We start from the raw sequence: 22,258 nt of genomic DNA on the forward strand, positions 1-22,258 counted from the left end.
TTGTAATTTTTGGCCATCGAGCTTCATCAATTATAACGGTTGAAAATTCAGAGAGATGTGTGAAAAGTAAAAATGAGTGTCGATACTGGAATCTGCAAGAAAGCAACTTCACACACGAAACTGGAAATTTGAAGAGAAACTTGCACTTGCAGACCTGTAGAATTGTAGGGAGAAACATAAATTTAATAAAATCAGTAAATTGCAGATTTTTAGGGAGAAAAATTAATTTTACTACCAAGGAGCCATACGTGTACAACAAACTCAGAAGAGACAGATATCAGATATGTACGGAGTCCGAAGATTCTGAACCCCATGAAATGGGGGTAAGTAATTTTACAAGTATTACTATTTGCCTAAATTAAAAGAAAATCCCGCAGCCAACAACAGCAACACATTCGACGCCGGTAGTTAACCGAATCTTCAGCCTCGCCCCGCATCGATTGCTGCACGTACAAAGTCCTCACAGTTGGTAATGCCACCAGACAGCACATCCGCTAAAACACCGATTATGTCAAATGCCTCCTGCAAATCGCTCGCGGAACTCATCTCGTCAAGCCATGATAGCATTTCCTTCGAGAAATCCACCATCTCCTTTACGTTCAAAAGCCGCTCTTTCATCACTACCTCCCAAACTTCCAAGCTTCCACTGTCATCCCCTTCAGATACTCCCGATGTACCTTCTGTTGGGGCCGGTGCCGCATTTGCTGGTTTTTTGACCTTGAAGAAACGTTGCAACTGCTCAATCAAGCCAGTGTAGACAAGCATTGGTCGAATAACGGACAAAAGCTCATCGGCACCCCCAATCTCTGCACTAGGACTTTGGCTTGTATTACCAGACTCTATATTGACTACAGGAGATGAACTGGATGATGTGCGACCTGCTGACCGACCATGAGTGTGCTGCATGTAGGCATGGTATATTCCACGCTGCAAGAAGGCACGGCGGTGTTGCAACCAGGATTCATGAGATTCTGAAAGAAGTGAATTCACCATCATAAACTGGACAGTTTCTTCAGATCCCATAGACGGTTGTTTCTCAGGAGTAGAAGTCCTAGAATCTGATGCAGACGATGACAAATATGCTGTCAGAGACTTGGCCATTGTATGACGCTGAGATGAGCTTCCCTGATCGAGAAGGTGACGTGCCATTTGGATCATGAAAGGAAGAAATCTGGAGTTGCTTTCCCTTCCACCACCTCTGCATTCTGCACTAAATGATGCCCCGGTCGCAAAACGAGCTAGCATCTACGTAACAGAACATCCATAATTATAAGGTCCAAATTCAAGATAATGCACGACGGAAAGGCTAAATAACAAGACAGAAGAAAAGTGTGAAGAAGATATGGTACCAGAACAATGTCATAAGTCAACAGCCGAAGGCGGCTTCCATCAGCACGTCCAAGAGCATTGAGGTTGTCCCAGTACTGGTCAACATAGCGAATATACTGCGCTAAAGGAACAGACGGACCTCTCACAGGGAACAAAGAATTGCAAAGAGATTCATTATTTCTGAGAGTTGCTCCTTCCCACTCCTTCTTTGGATTTTTCAGAGCAGCATCTGCTCTCTTGGCTTCCTGATGGCACTGGAAATGAATAATGTTGAAATAACTAACAGTTGTATAAACACACTCCCCACGTGCGCTTCCAGAAGTCCCTGCACCTAAATTCACTCGCTTGCTATAAGAGTAAACACCAAGTAGGTCAGTAGGCCTCAGACTGTAACCCTCTCGGCAAACCATGCATGCTAAGCCATCCTCCTCCTCTTCCTCCACGTCTTCTAAACCTTCAAGTAATGGTCGTGAAACAACAATACGCTCACCGCCATGTGAAGCTAGCTCTTGTCGCATTCCAAGACCCTGAGTTTACGGATAAGAAAGGAACCATCAGTTTCACCACTAGTAATTAGTTATACTCATTTTCTCAAAACTATTTACAGGAACGTCAAACAAGAAAATAAATGCAATAAGAACTAAATTCTATCCTAATTCTACCATGAGAATCGTCTCTTACAATCTAGTAAATTTATATTTCTTTCAATCGCTGACCCCCTAAGGAAACCTGAACTCCTGTTTTAAGTAGAGAATAACTATTAGGTACCCTTATTTTCCATATCGAATTCTGTAACATGATAACAATCTCCTTCACTGGGCACCTGCTTTCATATAATTCAAAAATAAACTATAAAAAGAATTCTCAATAACTATATATAAAAAAAAAAAGCTCAATGAATTACCAGAAGCAATTCCTCTCTTCTCCTTAGAGCTCTACGCCTCATTTCATCCCTGGTGGCATGTCTCAACCTCCGCACCTTCTCCTCCAAAAAGCCATCTCCTTTTCCCTCCTTATTTGAAAGGGTGTCCAATAAGTTCTCAGCCCTCGCGCCTATCTCGTTTTCCCCCGGGACCCCTTCCAAAGCATGAAGTAAAGGTAAAATCCCTCCCTCATCAATACACTTTTGAGTGGCCAAATGTCCTGTCGACAAGCCTCTCAGCATAGACAATATCAGTGGGACAGATGGCAGTGTCAAGCCCATTGCCCATTCTGCACTAGATTTAAAGCCAGCCTGTCCCGCAGCTGAAAAACTATCCCTCAGATGTCTAACTGCAACGCCAGTAATGCCCCTCTCAAGAATAATGTCTTTCAGTCTATCTCCGCAGGAACTTGTTTTAAGAGACTCAGATACCCTTACAAAATTTTCCAACGTGAACCTCTGCTTGGCAGCTTGCTGGGCGATGCTTTCATCTTTTGGGTCAGCTTCATGTTCTCTTTGCAGCCGATCGTATTCCCTCCAGTCCTGCAAGGGTGGGCTGAAGTGTTGGATAAGCGCTTCCATTGCAGCAGGTTCACCATATGTCAAGTAGGGCAAGATTCTTGCAACCATCTCATTGTTCCTCTGCTGTTTGTTTGATTTCTTAAGGCCCAAAGGATGAGATAATCTCTCCAGAAACATGAGGACTATTTTCTTGGCCTGTTCACCGGTCTCTTCACTAGTGACAGTAAGAGCACTTTGTGTGATGCTAATGTTATCACTTTCATTAGCTTCCAGAGTCAGACTCTCAACAATGAGAAGAATGCCTTCAGCTGGCTCCATGGCATCAACAGAAAAGGCATGTCTTGCCGTTTCAAGGAGTAGACCTAAAGCTCCTAACCTCAGCAAAGCTCGTCTGTTCTCTCTTATTTTACAGCAATGCATGAGGAGATTTAGAACAGCCACCAACTGCTCTTGGTTGGACTTGAAATCATCTCGCAGATGCTGTAAATCATATTATAAGTCAGATAATAGGCAGCAAAAGGTTTCACTTCAAAAGTAAAGAAGGAATAATGAAATATGAAACACACCTGGATCATGTTCAATATAATTTCCAGCCCACCATACTCACGAACAGCACCTGCAATGGCAAACTCAACCTCTGGATCTTGTGACTCCTCTCTATCTTCTTCCAATTCTTTTATCATAGGCTCAGTTGCTTCACCATCTAAGCCCTGAAAATTGTATCCAAAAAGAGAATATATATGATCAAATGAATATCAAGGTAAAGAGTCGTCAGACGACCAAACATAATAGAAAACGTCAATATTCATCCATTAGGAATAAATGATGTCAGGTTGCATTTGGATGAACGCTTTTGAAATATGAGATTATTATTTCAATATCAAGTTGGCTGAAAGATTATAATGAGCATCTATCTTTAGATTTTAGCAAAATTCATGGATGGATTCAAAATTTAGCTACAAAATGAATTTAAAATGATTGGGTGAAGCACAACATCTCAAATCTATGATTTTGATCTGTTAGAAACTATACGTGATTTGATAGAGAAATAAATTTTCTTTTCTATGCAATTTAAATGTCAGTTTTGTTTGAATTTCATTTATGCAATGATGGAAGTGTGACCAAACATCATATATTGGTACGGAAATGGAGAAATAGGGTTACTCCTTTGTCATTCAGAAGAAAATACTTGTCAGTACGCAGACTTGTACATGGGAAAGTTAGATGAGAACAGCTATAACCAACCTGAAGCCGAAAGGTCACTATCATAGGTGGAGAGTCTCTAGCTGATGGAACAGCATTGGGAGATAACAATGTCGTATTGGCCATGGCATTGGAAGACTGACTTGACTTCTTCCAGACTTGCTCATAGACTTGAGCTATGCTCAAATCAAGGGAGATAATGTTCCCAGCAACTAACAATTCCATCCCATAGTCATCTTCAAGAAGACCTAGCAGATCCAACTGATGGCAAATTTTGTTCTTGACATCACGCATCAGAGGACCAATCTCAGAACTAGAATAGGGATTCTTTGTCATAGATCCCCTAATGAACTCTTCTTGTGTATGTGCCTTGTTTAGAACCAGCAGATACACTGGCTCTGGTTTTGATGGGCATATCAGATTGCAGAGCTGCTCCAGGATAAACTGTTCATATAGTTGAATGTGAGTGCTGGGACCTAAGTCAGTGAAAGCAAAACAAAGGAACCCCGTGCATACGCATACACAAAAAAAAAAAAAAAAAAAACAAAAAAAACAAAAAAAGTTATGTGAAGAACACAAGCAAATATGAGAAGGTGAGCCTTATACAAACTATAAAGAACCCAAGAAACAGTGACTTTTATCTAGACACAGCAAAAGTTTTACCGTACTACAAATGTATAATTAGGTATCAGTATATTAGCATTTTGATGAGTTATTTTGATAAACCAGTCTGGAAGCATCATTTACAAAGCAGAGAATGCACGAAAGTAAGTTTATCAACCATACCAGACAAGTTCGTCCTTTTCTCTCCTCCACGTGGTTTTGCAAACCACAGATGCAGGCTCTAATGAACTGCCGTTTATTTTCACTGCTTTCAAGCAGAAGGCTATCTAAAAGGTCTTTCAGGAGCCGATTGCAATCACTGATTAACTTTGTCTTCTGCACTATCAAGCTGTGAATAACAATAAGAGCCTCAAGAACTTCCGACAGCAAATTGTCTCGCATGAATCTGACATCAAGATGAACAAAATTTGTTAAGCTTAAGCATGAAAGTTTTTTCAAAGAATGGAATCAGTTAAGCACAAAATTTGAAATTAGTAAAGAAACCAGTCATACCTGGATCGAATATTCGGAACCTCCAAAAATTTACCAAGCAGCTCTATAAGCTTGTGAAGTATGAATCCTTGAGAAATGTCAATACGCATGCTCCTTTCTAGAGATTCAACATTGCCAACTTCTTGAGTAATTAGTTTACCAATTGTACCAAGACATCCACGCACGGTCAAAAACAGGCGAGCATCTTCTGAATCTATCATCTTGAACAGAGACTCAAAATATTCCGCAGCACTTTCACCAGCAGAAAGAGTTGCTGGTAGCAAGGACACTAGTAAGTTCAATAACCGAAATCGTCTTGATGCACTCTGAGCACAGAGCAGACTTATCAACATGCACATCTCTGACCTTATAGATTGAGAACAAGCACTAAGAGCAAGTTCTGTAACCCATGCCCCCAGCTCAAATGCTGACAAGTCATTATTAGCTGTCTTACTAGTATGCCTCTTCCACCTGAGTGCATATTTAAGAGCCAGGAATTCTTGTCTCTGAGGTCGAGTCTTCTGGCTACCACCTTTAACAGACTGCGACACTTTGTACTGCCTTCTAACAAAATCAAGATATGATGCTCCCTTCTCCCATTCTGCATAGCTTAATAATTGAATGTCCTGAGTCTTTTGAGATGCATCCCAGTTCTTATCTAGTGGTTCCGCTGACTTGGTACCACCACCATGTCCACCCAAAGATCCAGACTTATTTGAATTACTTTCATCATTGCTCTGCGAACCAGTAGTAGCTTTTCCCGTATTAGGCTCTTTATCTGGTACATCAGGTTTTGGAGGAGTACATGCCTGAGATATAATCCTCAGACAAGGAAGAATGACATGCTCAGAAATGGCAGGATGCTTAGCACCCAATTTAATAGAAGAAAATAGCAGCTGAAAAACAACACGCAATCTTGATTCCCAAAATTCATCAGTGAGAGAACATACTTCTGACAGCAATGACAACTCTTCACGAGTGGCCAGAGCAATGTCCATAGAGCGATGATGTTCAAGGCAATACATAACCTTTTTCTGAATTAAGCTGTTCAACTCGGTCACTGCATTTATATCACCCTCAGAGAATGCACAAAGAACGGCCCTAGCTTGGATACGAGCTGTTTTAGGACCTTGATGAATGTTATTTTCAAATAGTTCCGTTAAAATGCCAGCAGCAACAAGTTGTCTCTTGGAGTTTGGATGCTTTGATAGGACCTGTAAGACTTCAAGACACTGCGTCACAAATGTAGAAGCACAGCCATAGCAATTATTTGGAGACCTAGAAACCACAAATCTGGAAGCAGCCACTCCGTTAACAGACTGTTTCTGGTGCAAATAATTCATCAAAACCCGGCGTAACCCTTGCAGTGTCTGCACACTCTTGCTGACAGAATCAAAAGCTGTTTTGCACTTATCACCATACAGGACACCAAGAAGAACTATTTTACGATTAATCTTGCATGTAGGCCCAGGTAAGGCGACCATCATTTGCTGCGATTGCGAGTCCATTTCAATCTCACCGACACTCGACACAATCTTAAGCAGGGGCTTCTTGAATCCTAGAAGTTGCTGATATCTCCTATGAGCATTTTCTGATTCAGTTTCTATAGCAGCCAACCCTCTCTTCATATCTTCATCATTCTCCATGTCATCAAAAGTAAAACTTGGCTTTGCCATGAAATTGAACTCAAATCTACCATATTTACTATAGCCACACTCGTTGCATAGAAAGGAATCCAGATTTTCATAATTAATGTTGCGGCACTGCCTGCACTGATAAGCATTCTCATGGCAATTGCCACAAATACCATGCTTATCAGTGACAGGTCGACTGCAACGTGGGCATTGCAATGGTTCAAGAGACAAAGCCTGGAGATTTTCGTAGAAGGAATCCAGCTCAATCATGAAGTTACAAGCTGTAATTGGAATGGGAAAGTCCACTTTCAGTTCAGTCTGATTGAAAGTGAGATGGCAACTCTTGGCACGTTTCCACAGAGACCAATTATTTTTCAACTCTGACAAGTCAGCCACTGGTCGATTATTGTAATACAGGTTCAAGACTTTCACTGATTTAGGCTTTCGCGCATCATGGACATTCATGGTCACTGTCTGGATGGTGTAACTCCCAGTGCATTTCACTATGATGCGATTATCCGTGAACTTTGTTTCAGATTTCAGACTTTCAAGCTTCATCCTGCTGTATGGCACCTCTGGAGAGCTGCAGGCAACACAAGGCTCACTCTCAAGATAGTACCCATCAAATTCGACTAATCCACTTAAAGTGTTGTATATGCGGGAATTTGGATGATTAGCTAAAAGCTCATTTTGTGAATGAAGTGTCTCAAAGATGCATTTGACTACATCAGGGGTTAAGCATCGATCCACAAGCTCACTGCTCTGTTGCTTTGAGCTGACATCTGGAACTTTACCCAGCAACCATGTGATAAGTTCAGTATACTCAACAATATTTTGACCATACATCGGTAGACATTTTACTTTCTCCAAGAGAGTCACCACCATAGTTTCCTTGAATGATGGCTTAGCATGATGCCACACACCATAAAGAACACACTTGGCCTCTGCACGCACAGACCTAGAATTCCATTCAAGCAAAAAGCAATCAATGAATTGCTTCAAGACATCTCCACCCTTGTCAGTGAAGATATATATCAGAGACTCCATATCCACATAAGACTTTTCCGAACCAGATTCTGTTCCTTCTTCACCTTTCTTCTTCTTTTTGGGATCCTGAGATTGTGTCCCTGATTTGTTTGAATTAATACCTGAATCCACAGCTTCAGTTTTCTGTAATAAATGACCAACATCCTTTCCCGTGTAAAAGGAAAGATTCAACAGCTTCAAAATCTGAATAACTGACTCTTCCGCAAGATGGAACACTCCATTAATCAAGAATGGTAGGAAATCTGTATGTTTCAAACAGTACTTCTGCCAGTTACGAGGTCGTGCTGCAGCTACTTCAGCCATTGTTGAGAGGCACTTAACTATCGTAACACTTCTCTCATATGACAAATGATTTTGAAACCCACCCGACTTGTTTACATGTTTGTAAAGTTTTTTCATCTCACTTGAGAATTGCCAGGAGTCTCGCACGGTGTAATAGTGAGTTTTGCTTCCACAAAGATGGAGGAAAAGCCTCCTTGCATATCTTCTCACGAAAGTTGTGTGAGGATTGTTAATGTAACTGCAGAGAACATCTTGATATCCATCTAGCTTCAAATCCTTGCCAGAGGGGATCTTTGAAACCTTCTCTTTCTCCCCCGTCTTGTCTTGCTTTTCAGGTCTAACCAAGGTGTATACCAGCCGGAAGGTATTCTCCAACAGCAACCTATGGTAGTCCACAAATATATCTGTACGGTGGGCTTTTGCATATGAGTCTGAAAAGAAAGGAGAAAAATTGCCAGCCGCTACATCCCTACGAACTGTTAATAGAGCACCGCATCCAGAACCAGGTCCTGCGTTTTCATAATTAACAGAAGGGGACTTAAAAACATGCACTAACTGTTGCAGTATATCCATCAGGTAACTGATAACAGACTGTTGCCTAAGAGAATTGCATGCTTGGAGCAGCTGCGATGCAAAGTCATTTTTCTCTTGATCATCCAAAGAAGATGAGGCAGCAACCGAGATGGAGGGTGAAATCTGGATGATGCTTTTATCATGTGTATCTGTTGTCCCACTAGGTTTTGGCATGGAACTATCACTGCCAGGCTGGTGCCAGTTTCGTAGCATCAAGGTAAAGAATATGAATACAAGTATTGCAACTTCCCCAAATGAAGAGCGGGATTTGGCAACAAAAGGTTGGTTCAGATTAAGCTCATCCAAAAACCATCTAATCAATTTCTCCAGATTTAAGCTTTCAGGCTTTGAGGTGTCTGTGAAAGGTCCACCAACAGCAGATGATAATCTGTAGAAGAGCTGCATAACAGGGATTGCCCGGACCCCCGACATCGATTGCATCCACCCTTTTAATTGTTCAAGAAGCTCAGAGAGAAGTAAAGAATTTAAAGCCCGTGTCGAAGCAGAAATTGAAACAGAGTCATTCACTGAACCAGAAAACTCCCCAGACTCGTTGGGTTCCAGGACATGAATTGTTGGGGCTGAATTCTGAGTCCTGGCATCTGCAGATGCTGGCAATATGCTTGAATCACTTACATCATCCGGTGTGAAGAGAAACTCATTGCCATCTCCGCCTAATGATTCCACTTCAATGGGTATTGCTGTCATAGGATGATCTCTGGAGTGTAGTGGAGGGAGACGATCTGCATCCTGTACTTCATAGCATGCCTCACAAAGATCAAAATCAGGACAAATAGTACAATGCCATCGCCTTCTGAGTATAGGAACAGTGGTGCAACCATCACAGCAGTATTGAACAGATGAAGTGATAGAATCTTCTTCAATCATGACTTGGGCATTTCCACCAGTTGTGTCAGCATGCACAGGTGCAGATACTACATTTTCTACAGCATCATCGGTGGCCAACATAGTTTGCTTTGGAAATGGAACCTGAAGCAACCTTGAAGATACAGCCAAGCTGAAACAGAAATGGTAGTTTAAGTGAATAATAGAACAAACTAAAAACAAGTTGAAGATATTAAACAAATAAGTATTAAGAATTTACTACCTTGTTGATGTTTGAACAGCCTCATTGGACGAAAAGAGAAGCTTTTTGAATAATACAGCAGCAGGTCCAACAGAGTGTACCCCTGTACCCTTTCCATGTAAAGCCAGGCATTCAGCATAACAATAAATCAGATCTACCGAAGATACAACAATGTTGTTCATTGTTTGTGTGTCAAGCTGCTCTAAGTCCAAAATTCCCCAAAGAACTTGAAAAAGCCCATCAATAACTTCAGAACCTGGATGAGGGATTGGAATCACAGATCCGTTAGTTTCACATGAAATATATCACAGATGCAGGATGAATGCAGTAACTGTGATAACAAAACTTATGCATAAACTTGTAACACCACCTAAAGTTTAGGTGTACAAAAATTAACAAAGCTAACACCACGAAAATTCCAACATAACAGTTTAGCAAAACATAATTGTGTAGGAAACAATGAAAATATTAGTCACATGGAACTAAAAAGTGCTGCCAATCAGAATGCCCAAAAATTAAAAAGCTACACAGTGTAGACCAATATAGATTTACACGAGAAATAACATAGAAGTAATTAAACCATCTATATAATTAATGTACAAGAATCATATCAACTTTACCAGAGACTACAAGGGAAGTAATGCAACAAGCACTTGATTAAATCTTATGGAAAGTAATCTACCATGAATCAGACGTAACTTCCATAAACAATTAACTATATTGATTGGACATCTGCCATATGCATTTGTATGAAGATCTGGTTCTTGCTTAAGGTTCATATACTACATTCAACACAAAAGATTGAATTCTTAAACATGTAAGCAATTCAGTGCACTGGTTAATGTGAAACTACCATGTATCTCCAAGAAAGTTGCCAGATTCGGGCGACGGTGCAATGCAATCTTAGATACTGCACGCATCTGGGCTGTAAACTCTTCAATTATCCATGCCCCTGCAGTACCACCAACCCCAAGCCTTGAAGAGAGTACAGAGGTTGATTTCACCACTCCAAGAAGCCGCATCGTGTCCTTAACCTGAAGATGTCAGTTGATAATTAAACAACACATTTCTTCATTCCTTATGCATAAACAAGGACACTGATAAAATTGCTAATGTATCTACGGACAGTGGGTACTTTATTAATTGCTAATTCACATACTTGATAGTAAGTGTCTTTTTTGGGGAACACAGCCTGCAAGACATGGCAAGCAGCAGCCTGCAACAAGGGCTCTCGATCACTCTCATATATTTTTTCCAATAACTGCTTGCACCTGAGTTTGCTCAGCTCCGGACTAAATTCCTCAACTTTTGAGCTACCACGAGATCTACAGGAGTAAATCCTGGATAGAAGCTTAAGACCATCAGCTATGACCTGCTCCTGCATAGGAGCAGACTGCATTGACCGGCGTTTTTTCCCAGATTCTGAAAGCAACGAATTACAACCAAGCACACGAGCTTCCATATCAAGTACAGCATCCATTTTCTCTTTCCAGCCAAATTCATCTTTAGCTCTACCGTATACTTCAAGACAGTCAATTCTAGGCAAAGCAGATCCATTAAATGTGGGTCCAACAGTGATTGTAAATTCTTCGTCAGCAAGGAGTGACTCAGCAACTGTAAATGGTATATCATACCAAGAACGCATGCCCTCATCTAATTTAATCACCCTATGGAAAATAGTTATATCAGTAGGTATATGGTTTGCTGATGTATTACCCACATGCACACGAAACCCAACCATGATGATATCGGAGTTCGAATTGGAGACAGATATCTGAGGGAAAAAAACAGTAATGTTAGAACCATAAACTATAGAAGAAAGGAGATAAAAACCAAAAAAATTAGACTCTAAACCATGCCATGAGTGTCAGGTCACTAGACCCTTGCAACAATTACCTTACATCCTGCAGGGCTTGGACTTTCTAGAAAGCCATCCTCAGATGCCAAGCTCTGCTTAGCCCGTTCAGAATCACCATTTCTGATGGCATCACCACCCAATTTCACATCCGCTGTTATGCACACTGTTTTCTCAAAAAAATCAAGTGGGAATTCTGGGTTAATGCCGGCATAAGCCTTGTTGCTGAGAATTCCAGAACCCAATTTTTTTACTTTCTCTGCTGTTGCACTAGCACTGGCATCGACTCCCATTGGTGTATGTGAGTATATCTGAAGGCTACCATCATCGTGTAAAACAAGACAGTGAATCTTATCTTTGGATAAAGGCTTATAAGCAGTTACTCCAACTAGAGGTGAAGTCGAACCCACTGCATGTCGCAAGTTCTGTGCAAATAACTCGTGCAATCCCATAGATACAGCAATGGCAGAGTTTGATTTTATACTTGAGAAGCAAACAAATAAACCACTGTCAGCCAGCAATTCCTTCCAACGATGAAGTCCCGCAGACCGCTGTTTACCATCTTGTTCCTCTTCATATATGGTAGATATCTCACTTAGAGATGAGGCATTGGGGCTTAGCCGGCCTACCAAGGTAGTGCCATCTTGATAAGATAGGAAAAGTAATTTGTACGCTGAAGAAAAGTACAACGATGAGCCCTTCGCGTCTATTACTTCATCCTGTGTCTGGATTACTTCCTTCAAAGGTGTAGCCCCAACATTACCTTCCACTGACAATTCTAGCCTAAACAGCCTTCCATATTCTGAGAGAACAATAAGAAACATCCTCCCCTGAGAAGCCACAACAAGTGTTGCATCCACAATCATATCATCTGGCAGTGTAAAGTAGTGTATAGGACTGATGTTGTCCTGAGATAGATCATATATTTTGACAAATCTGTTGGTAATGACCATCAATTGAACCTGAGAACCTGGAACCCAGTCAACACGTTTAATATATGCACCTTGCAGTGCCAGTTCAATGGCAAGACGATCAGTCACTTCACCACGAGGATTAACAGTGAGGACCTGGCAATCTTCATAGCCTGCTACTGCAAGATAATTCTCTACCACTGGATTGAAAGTAAGATGCACGATTTCAAACCGAACAACATTCTTAGAGAGAGGCTTAACATTGGTCTTGTCTGCCGTCACTGGTGCAATGGTGGCCTGTCCAATCAACTGCACAACATCAAATATAGCAACTTTATCACCTTCTCCAACAGCAAGTCGCCCTCGAATACTGACACTGAGCAAGGATTTCACAAGAGACCCACTAGCTAAATGTGATTTAAGTTCTTTGGCATTTGAATAGTCGGCCTTTACCTTCAGGTCTAAGGACCCACTTTTATATGCCTTCTTCAATTGCAAGAGATCAACACCAAAAGACAGCACTTTGTCTTTACCAAGAGCGATTTTATTATCTTTTGACAAGTTCGAGTCTCTTTTACAAGTTATGTATGGGAACAATGAAGAGCAAAGTTCAAGCACCTGACCTTCAACATCAAGTTCTTCAAGCAATGGTGTGATCCCATCTTGAAGCTCTCTTGGGATGGATGAGTTATCTACCTCAGTACTAGTATCCTCATCAAAATCTGAATCACTTTCAGGAAGCTGCTCTCCATCCTCCGTGAAGGGTAATAGAGCCTGGAAATTACTAGCACTATGGACGGGAGCGCTACTACTTCCAGTGAACTTGCGTGGCTTTAAGCACTGACAGTTGCTTCCTCTAACACCCCCAGCTCCACAGTCACAAAAGAAACGACTAGAGCGAGAATAAACAACACGATGACCGCGATGACAAACTTTTGCACACACAGAGCAACAGCCTTTTGACACTGTCAGATCACATGTATAACAGAAGTACCAATGTTGTTCCATGAAATTGCTACCACTAGAAGTAAATGTGCAAACTTTAGAAGCAAGGGCCCTTTCACTGTTAGTATCCTCTTCATCATCCTTGTCCAGGCTGGCCACCTCACCATCAGAAGTTCCATCATCCTCATCCTCGTCTACAGAAGTTGCATCACATTCAAGAGCGATGGAACCATCTTCTTGATTAGAAGAAAGGACCAATGCCTCGGAGTTTTTCCTCGATCCTACTGGCCTTGAAGCCATAGGTCCCACACCACCAAGAGCATTTACAGGCAGAGACTTCCCGGACGACCTTTCTAAGGTATTCTTGCCAGACCCACAATCACTTAAGACACTCCCAAAAAAGCCAAAAAGAAACTTCAGACCTGGTAGCAGGCAATCATTGCCAGATAACTTTTCCATCAGCATTATGGTCTTCTTTAAAAGCAATCTCACTGAAGCATCCCCCTTAGACAGTTGAACAACAAATTGGAAAAATGATTTGGCAACATGAATATCAAATTGCAAAAATGCAGGTCCAAGGGAAACCAGAACAGCTTCAAAAATATGACTCTGCAGTTCTGTTGAATTCAAATTAGGAGGTGACGATACAATGCATAAAATAAAGTTCATAGTTGACTCTCTCAGAGAGATGGAACTTCCTTTTGAACTATTAACTCCACCTGAAGCTTCTGTTACACAACCTAACAGCCTCTTCTCCAACCATTTGGAAAGCAAAATCAAGTCCATGCCAAGAAACTTGTTTTGGATCTTCTGTTTAAGATCAGGAAACTGCTCTCCAGTTAACAGATCAACAAAAAAGTTAAGAACCCTTATGTTAACTGTTTCAGAGTAACAATTATGTAAAGAGTCAATTAGAACCAGTAGATTGCCACGCTGCACACCAAATAGCTCCTTCACCTGCTCGGGGACATCTTCTTTACCAAGATAGAATTTAAAATAATCAACCGTTGCAGGGTCTTTCCTTAGGCTATCCATTGTATCAATAGCTTTGGTAATTATGCACTCATGGATAGTGCTGTCACTTACTCCTCTGGCATTGATATCCCTTAAAAATCCTTCTAGGTGCTCTAATAGAATTAAATTGGCACAGTCTGATCCTCCCAAACCTACACTCAAGCTATCATATATGGTTTCACATTTCCCATGAATGCTTTCAAAAATCCTATCAGACTTGATTGTCACTGCCATATCAAGAATTTGATGAAGCACTTCATTCTCCAAGCAGACATTTCCTATCATATCTTTCATTTTAAGCAGACCAACCAGAATGGAAATGATCCCTCTAATGCTAAGAATGCAAGAAAGGAGAACACCACTGGAAGTCTGAAGATTCAGTGGGAAACCATGCAGCATACATTGCCAGGAGGCCCCACACAAAATTCCTGAAGCTCTTTTGTCAATAATAGCGTCAAACTTAGCCAAGGGGTCAATAACAGACTCCAGATGGAACGAATAAGTTCCAGTCTTTCCTAGCTCATCCTGAAGGCATTTGTCAAATCCTGAATGCTTAAAAAGCAACAATGGTGAAAACCCATCAGCATCCTTCTGGCTATTACCAAAGGTAGCCACAAAAGCTTTCTGATAAGCCAGTAAATAACTGTTCAGCAAAGATGAAAATGTCTTCAACAAAATCGAAACTTGATCAGCGTTCATTAAAGAGGCAATCAGACCTTCAGCAACAGCAATATACTCATTGTCCTTGGACATGTTCTCTATCCAGTCTGAACCCACTCCTGGGACTTTATTCTTCATGCCATACCTCGAGATCCCAACATCAAGCAAGGTGAGTGCCAAAGACAGCCATCTTGCATTTCTCAAGAAACCCCAGCCTACTTCCTCAGTGTGCTCAGATAAGTGCTGAAGCAGCTGAACTACAACTTGAGAATTAGTTTTCGCATCAACAGCAGCCTGATGACCTAGAATTGAATGGCTGAAGAAAAAGAAGTTTTCCATGTCAGAAACGTCAAAAGTCTGTGGATTGCTACTTGAAGGAAGCTGACGTTCCCTTGAAGTACCTAGAGTTGGAAAATCCCAACAAAGTATGAAAATGTATCTTTCAACAATAAGATCCTCCACCGCTGCAGCCTGTTTGCCTTTCCACAATCCCAGAATTGACGAAATGGTTGAACAGATCTCGTACCAGTTCAAGCATAAGGAGTCAACATCCACATGGTCTAGAGACTGTGAAGCAGGGAAGGCAGATGTATCAATCAGTTGATGAATCAAGGGACTGATGTCAGACTCTTCTTCAAATGATGCGCTCATTACATTCTTAAATACCACTGAGACCCAAGATGACAAATGATCGTTCGCTCCAAGCTGTGAACTGGAGTACGGAGCCTCCCTCAACTTGGACCGCAGAGGTACAAGCAAGGACGAAGGACAAGTCTGTGGGTAAAATATCATATGGCGAAGCACTAAAATCAACCTTGAAACCAGTAGAGCCCAGCAAGACAAATGTGTACTGTTAAAACCCGAAGTTGGAGCACCAACTGCTCTAAGAGCAGAAAATATTAATTTCGCCTGTGATGTTTTTTCCTCTTCGGATGATAAGTGAAATGCCATAAGAAGAATCTCAATATGAAAAGCACATGGAAGGGCGTCAAGAAGTTCCTTCAAGGTAGGGGATTTTAAAGAAACAGTTTTGGTCTTCTCAACAATAAAATCAACAAAGCCCCTAAAAATTTGGGTTCTCAACCGGCTACCAGACAAACCCACCCTACAGAAAAGGGTGTGAGCTAGCAGGGTAAGGGTCTGATTATTGTAAACAAAAATATCATTCTCATTCTCAACATTCAAAATCTTCTCAACAAAGTACTCTTCCAGTGAATCAGGTAATGCATGGTGTGAGATCAGGTCTTGCAACAAATCAAAACAAAGTTCATGGGTATGCCCAATCTTTTTCTCTTCATGTGAAAGGGAAGAGCACTCAGGACTCCTATCCTCAGGATATCCCTGGCCGTAGAGTAAGGACAGAAAAATATCAATATGGCTTCTGCTAAGCTTCACACGGCCATCCTCAAAAACAGACGGATGCCATTCAGGAGAGAAGACGAACCCTTTAAGAAACCTCAACAGCTCCGTAGCAGCTTCCATTGGCATATTACTCTGGCTAGAGCTAGAATTAACAGCCGCTGGTGGCTGATCATAACCGTCTGTAGACCCACGACCACTCTCAGAGAAAAGGTCTCCAAAAAGGGCTTCATCTTCATGGCAAACCACATTTTCTAATTCGGAGCTGCAAGTAGTTTTTGCACAACTAGAATATGATCTCTCCACTTTTGGTCTCAGTTTTACTCCCTCAGAATGAAGGAAAAATATAAGATGCATCAGATCGTCCATCCACTGCTTTGAGGAAGGGAATATTATTTGCACCAGATGTTCAAATGTGTAACTTTGGAGTAAAGGAATTTTCTCAGAATGAACAAGGCACGAAGGAGAATCAAGAAAATTGATGCTACTTCCAGTAAGCTCTGTATCTAACTCCTTCCAATTGATAGCCCGACTAGTCTGCCTCTTAAGGTCATGAATGAGCATCAATATGTGGACAACAACACGAGGAAAATAAGCTAGTGGGGGCTTCAGGTTAGCAGCAGTCTTGTTATATCTCCATACAGAAGCATCTAAATTGTCTAGTATGGAAGCTACCACACAGACTTGGACATTCAAGAAAACACTGCTGTTGCAGAAAGTAACCCGGACAAGTTCAAGAAAGTCTTCCAATATCAACAGACTGAGGCTCTCAAAACTACCTTCGACTGCAATATGGCTATTTACAAACTCGAAGCAAGGTCTAAACAACCCAGGCACTGCATCAGCAAAAGAAGCAACTGCTTGCAACAATGACACATCATGTTCAATATATGGGATGTCCTTTGTAAGACTTCGAAGTAGCTTTATAATCCTCAAACTGAAAGACAGCCTCTTACAGATGTATGGCCCAGCAATCTTCTCATCAAACATATCTGGGAGCACAATGTGCTCCTTGCAGAGCAAAATCAAACGTTGAATGCACCCTGCATGAACAGCTGCCCAATGCTGGGATAGAAAAACTAATTTGTTGAAATCCTGGTGGAAAGCAGGGCCACCAAACCCAGTGGTTTGCTTATCTGATTGTATGCACTCAGAAGCTAAAGACATAAACAGGCGATCCACTGGTTTCTCTGCCCTTGAGCAATTGACACCTTCTCAGACACACAAACAGCTAGTATCAGTACGAAGCAAACCATGAGAGAACAACAGTAGAAGATATCAATTCTTATGAGCCAAACTATTACCTTGAGGACCACACTTAATGTAGTTGTCAAGATCATTACCACAAGAACTACGGGTAACAGATGGTAACAAGTCCACCAGGCTATCTACCGAACAAGGTTGCAGCACATCAGGCGTTTTATCCATTCTATTAATCAATGCCATCTCCAAAAGCTGCACCATACTATTCTGCAAACCAAACAAAGGTTGAATTATAAACAAAAATTTGAGCCATTATTCATTCCCTCCCCAAAAGTGCATAAACACTAATACCTTGGGGACCACACTTATGGAAAACACAGAAACCAACTCAACAAAAAAGTAACTCATACATATATTCACAAGGATCAGGATAGAGGACCCAGAAAAAAATAAAAAAAGTCACTCCCTCTCTCTCCTCCATTCATACAAGAAACGGTCAGTGTTAATGTTATTGATTTTCATCTATTAGACATGATAGTTGTAGGCCTCTAAGCACATGACAGCAAAGCGCACAATATTAGAGCCACAGAGTGCCTCAACACTGGAGTGGTTGAAGGATAATTAGAATAGACTGTGTCAAGAGGTAAAGGAGGTGCCTGACTTGAATACTTAATATTTATGGAAAACGGACCCAAAAAATTTATCTTACCATTTTTTAAAATGAGGCAGAGTGCCCACGCAAGAAGCAGTTCACACTACATATATATATTGTCCGTCTTTCATTGTGTTGTCGCTGTAATACATTTATTTGTTTGCAACTTTGCATAAAATAAAAAAAACAGCATACATCACATCTGAAATTACTTGCAAATTCCAGTTGATGGCAAAAGCAATATCCAATTACTAGTACTGTGCCTAAAAGAAAAAACATGGAGCTCAACACTCATAAAATGCGCCAACCAATCAGAAAAGACACAATGAATTCAATAATTATACTGCGCTATTAAAAAGGTTGATCCCCACCATCAGAGTTGATTTAACAACTACGAAAACCAATTAGTGTGTTTTCCATCACCAACAATCATACAATCTGATATTAGAGAATAATAGCAAAATGTGCATGACTAATTCATAGGTCCTCAAAACAATAACCATAAACAAATATACAAAACAATCGCCTTTCAAATGATTAACGCAGGTGCGCAAAAATAATAACATTCAAACTAAACGAGTCATCCGAACTTGATATGGAAAGTAGAACTAACTAACCTGAATGCTTATATCTTCGCTGCTAAATTCTGATCTTTCCAAATAACACACAGCAAATTCCAACGACTGTTGCACAATAGCAACAATTACCGCATCCGCTTGCTCCACTGTACACGCAATCACGACCAAATTAAGTACATTTATTACCTCAACACTCCATTAACGCTTCAAAATTGCAATCTTTAAGATTTAGAAGCAATAAAAACTACAAAACATATAAAATTAGCTGCAACTTAGAATGAAGTACTTCGAATTCGATATCGTCTACTTCTATATTAACAAGAAAGCATCAATATTCAAAAAACAAACAAAAGGCAACTAATTTCACATAGAAGAAGATGAAAGGAAGCTCATGTACCGGACAGAGATCGAGAGGAGGAAGCGACGGCGTAGGAAATCGAACACACAGCTTGAATTTGAGAATCGGTCCATGATTGGAGCCCTAGCTTACCGTCTCCGGCGGCCTCAACGCCACGTTTTAGAATCGGGAGAAGGTTCTCGAGTCCCGGTCTGATCGAGTCGGGGGAGGAGCGCAGCCTCTGCAGGAGATCAGTGGACGAGATGGGCTTGCCGTCGGAGTAGATAGATTCGGCGAGTCTGGTGAAGGTCTCGGCCATGGCGAGCGAGACGATCGAGTGCGAGGTTCAGAGCATCGGATAGAGAGAGAGGAGGAGGAGGAAGAGTGTTTGGGGTCGGAAGTAGAGAGAGGTAAGGAAAATGAAATGGGTTTTAGGGGAAAGATAATAATGTTTATAAGGCGGTGTAGAGGAATCTAGTGACGAATTGGTAAAAAACTCTATTCTTACCGTATTTTTAAACCACATTTTTATTGCATCTCAGACAGCCACGTCATTTGAAAAATTTATAAATCTAACGAAAGAAAAAAGACTCTTTGTATACCACAATTATCATTTAATTAACTAATTTTTCTTCATTATTAGTTTATTAAATAATGAACTAAATTTAAAAATCTGATTAATTCAAATGATGTGATTGTCCACATCAAATACCAACTAAGATGATAGAAAAATATGGAACAAAAACATGGTAGAAAATTAACTTGCTTTTACTATTTAGAACAAACAACGACAAAGGAACAAAAGCTTTGCTTTATTCCCAAGCAAAAGTGATCCTAGGGATGCTTTATTATTTCTCTTTTTTCAAAAAACACCGGCTGGGCTTCGCTATGCTAATTCTTTTTTTTTTTTAAGTTAAAAAGACTTACAGAGGTATTTGAGTCTTTTTCTAATCACCATTATGTAGTTTACTAGAGCCAATAATTAAATTCATAACTTACCGTGTAAAATATGAGCCTGAAATTCGCATTTATTTTCTTTATCTTTAAGTAGGGAATTGGAATTTCACACATAAAAGAAAGTAGCACTGTGCTAAAAGTTGTTGATACTTCTTAATTTTCTTTAAACTTTGTGAATGCTGCACTTTGCGTGTGCAATAATAATGAATATCGTGTTCAAAAGAGAATACATAAATGAACGAAGAGAGCAAAGCATATGAAATAAGTTGTAGCCCATAATACAAAGCTAATCTTGTTATTGAAATTTGTTATTTAATTGTGTTATGTATATTTTAAGAAGTATTATTTAATTTTTGAATAGTTTTTGTTTATATGTATGCAAGTATTGTATAACACTACCATAATATAATGAAGGGGGAATTTGTAATTTGACAGAAGAATAACCAATTACCTAGAATTCAACGTATCATTTGTTAGGAAAGAGTCCTCTCCGGATTTATACATCTAGAGCCTAGGAATTAAATGATCCAGACCTTTAAATTTTGATCTAACGGCTAAAAGCAGAGAAATTAGTAAAAATTTTTAAAAACTACAATAATTTTTTACCGTAGAATCAAATTTTAAAAGTTCAGATCATTTGATTCCTGAGCTCCGAATGCATAGATCCGGAAAGAATCTCTTCCACATTTGTTATTCATTGTCTATGCACGGCGGACGCCCCGTAGGCCTGGAGTCACGCTTAATTGATCTAATAATGCATTATTTTAAAATTCGGCTTGGTTATAAGCTCACACAGTACACATTATTGTTTTGGTTTCAATTTTTAGAGTTTTGTACATATTTATAACTGTTATTTAGAACATTTTGGTTCTCATATTAAATGCTGGATATGTATTAGTAAATTAGCGCTTTGATTCAATGCCATTTCTTTTCTTATAGTTTCGAATTTCCCTAAATCATATTGGCAGAAGAAAAAAAAAAGATTATTGACTGTATTCATGTTGATTTTGATTAGTACTTTTTATTATAAAAACATTATTTTTATCATATATTTGTATTGGTGGACCTCATTCCGTTGCACAAATGTCCCATATAAAACGTGACAAGTGTAGCATTACTCTTTTCACTAAGTTTTTCAGGCTAACAAAATACACTTATGATAAGGGTAGTGATCTCGCACTCCCCTATTTTGTCTGTACACTCTTCACAATTTTTTGTTTCTAGCTTTTGAATTGCCACTTAGTACTATGGTCTAGTGTGATTTATTTTCGCTTGTAAGTGAGAGGTCTTAAGTTTGATTCTCGCCAAAGGCGAAATCAAACCACATTATTATGGCAAACTTATTGTAAGGCTTAGCACACTCCCCACTCCTTAGCGTAGATATTATCATTTATCGAAAAACAAAATTTTTGAATTGAATAAATGAAAAGATAACTAAAGAGAGAAAAGAAGAAAAGTACAAAGGAGAAAATAAGCTAGTTTATATAAGAGAAAAACTTATGTAAAGGCACTCGAACCACACCATCCATAGAACAACTCTCACAAACAAAGTAAAACCCATTATATTTTAATTCCACCCAACCGCACATTGATCTTAACCTAGTATGAGAGTTGCTCTTGTTTGGCATCATGTGAAGTTTCCCTCCTTTTCATTAAAGAGCCTTCTTAAAAAGGTGCAAGTCGGATAAGGATGACAACTCACGCATAGCAACGCATTCTAAGAGGTACTCAACGTGGATGAATATTATTGTGGAAAGAAAAAAGTGTTTCCTTTCATATTCATTCATTATTTTGTGCATCCTAAAGATCGAGAATCGAACTCAGGACGTTATAGCAATGGTGAATAGTTCAAATACTATTTCAGTGTTTCAATACCAATGACAGTAATTTCAAATTTATTTACACCAACTTGCTCCTATTTTGGAAATACCATGTGATTAGGAAAATATTTTTTTATATATGGACATGAATATTCTTTTGGAGAAAATTGTATATATGGTGTAAGTTGGCAACCGTTTCTAAATTAGAATTTTTACCAAGTCACTTCCTCATTCCATACACAAACAAACAGATTAATTGGTTGGAATTTATCA

At 39.9% G+C, this 22,258-nt stretch overlaps 1 protein-coding gene across 1 annotated transcript; it reads right to left on the reverse strand.

The window, feature by feature from the left end:
* Window positions 1-226: 226 nt before the first annotated feature.
* Window positions 227-19,635, reverse strand: LOC137749362 (auxin transport protein BIG-like). The gene is made up of 14 exons (XM_068489459.1): window positions 19,269-19,635; window positions 18,911-19,017; window positions 17,743-17,908; window positions 11,591-17,649; window positions 10,854-11,468; window positions 10,548-10,728; window positions 9,716-9,950; window positions 5,093-9,625; window positions 4,763-4,985; window positions 4,019-4,420; window positions 3,340-3,483; window positions 2,234-3,253; window positions 1,350-1,856; window positions 227-1,245 (listed from the first exon to the last, which is right to left on the reverse strand). Exons 1-14 carry the CDS (start codon window positions 19,525-19,527, stop codon window positions 421-423), a joined length of 15,276 nt encoding a protein of 5,091 aa, XP_068345560.1. The 5' UTR covers window positions 19,528-19,635; the 3' UTR covers window positions 227-420.
* Between the last annotated feature and the right edge of the window lie 2,623 nt (window positions 19,636-22,258).

The sequence above is a fragment of the Pyrus communis genome, chromosome 11 (genome assembly GCF_963583255.1).
Source record: "Pyrus communis chromosome 11, drPyrComm1.1, whole genome shotgun sequence".
Taxonomy (NCBI): domain Eukaryota; kingdom Viridiplantae; phylum Streptophyta; class Magnoliopsida; order Rosales; family Rosaceae; genus Pyrus; species Pyrus communis.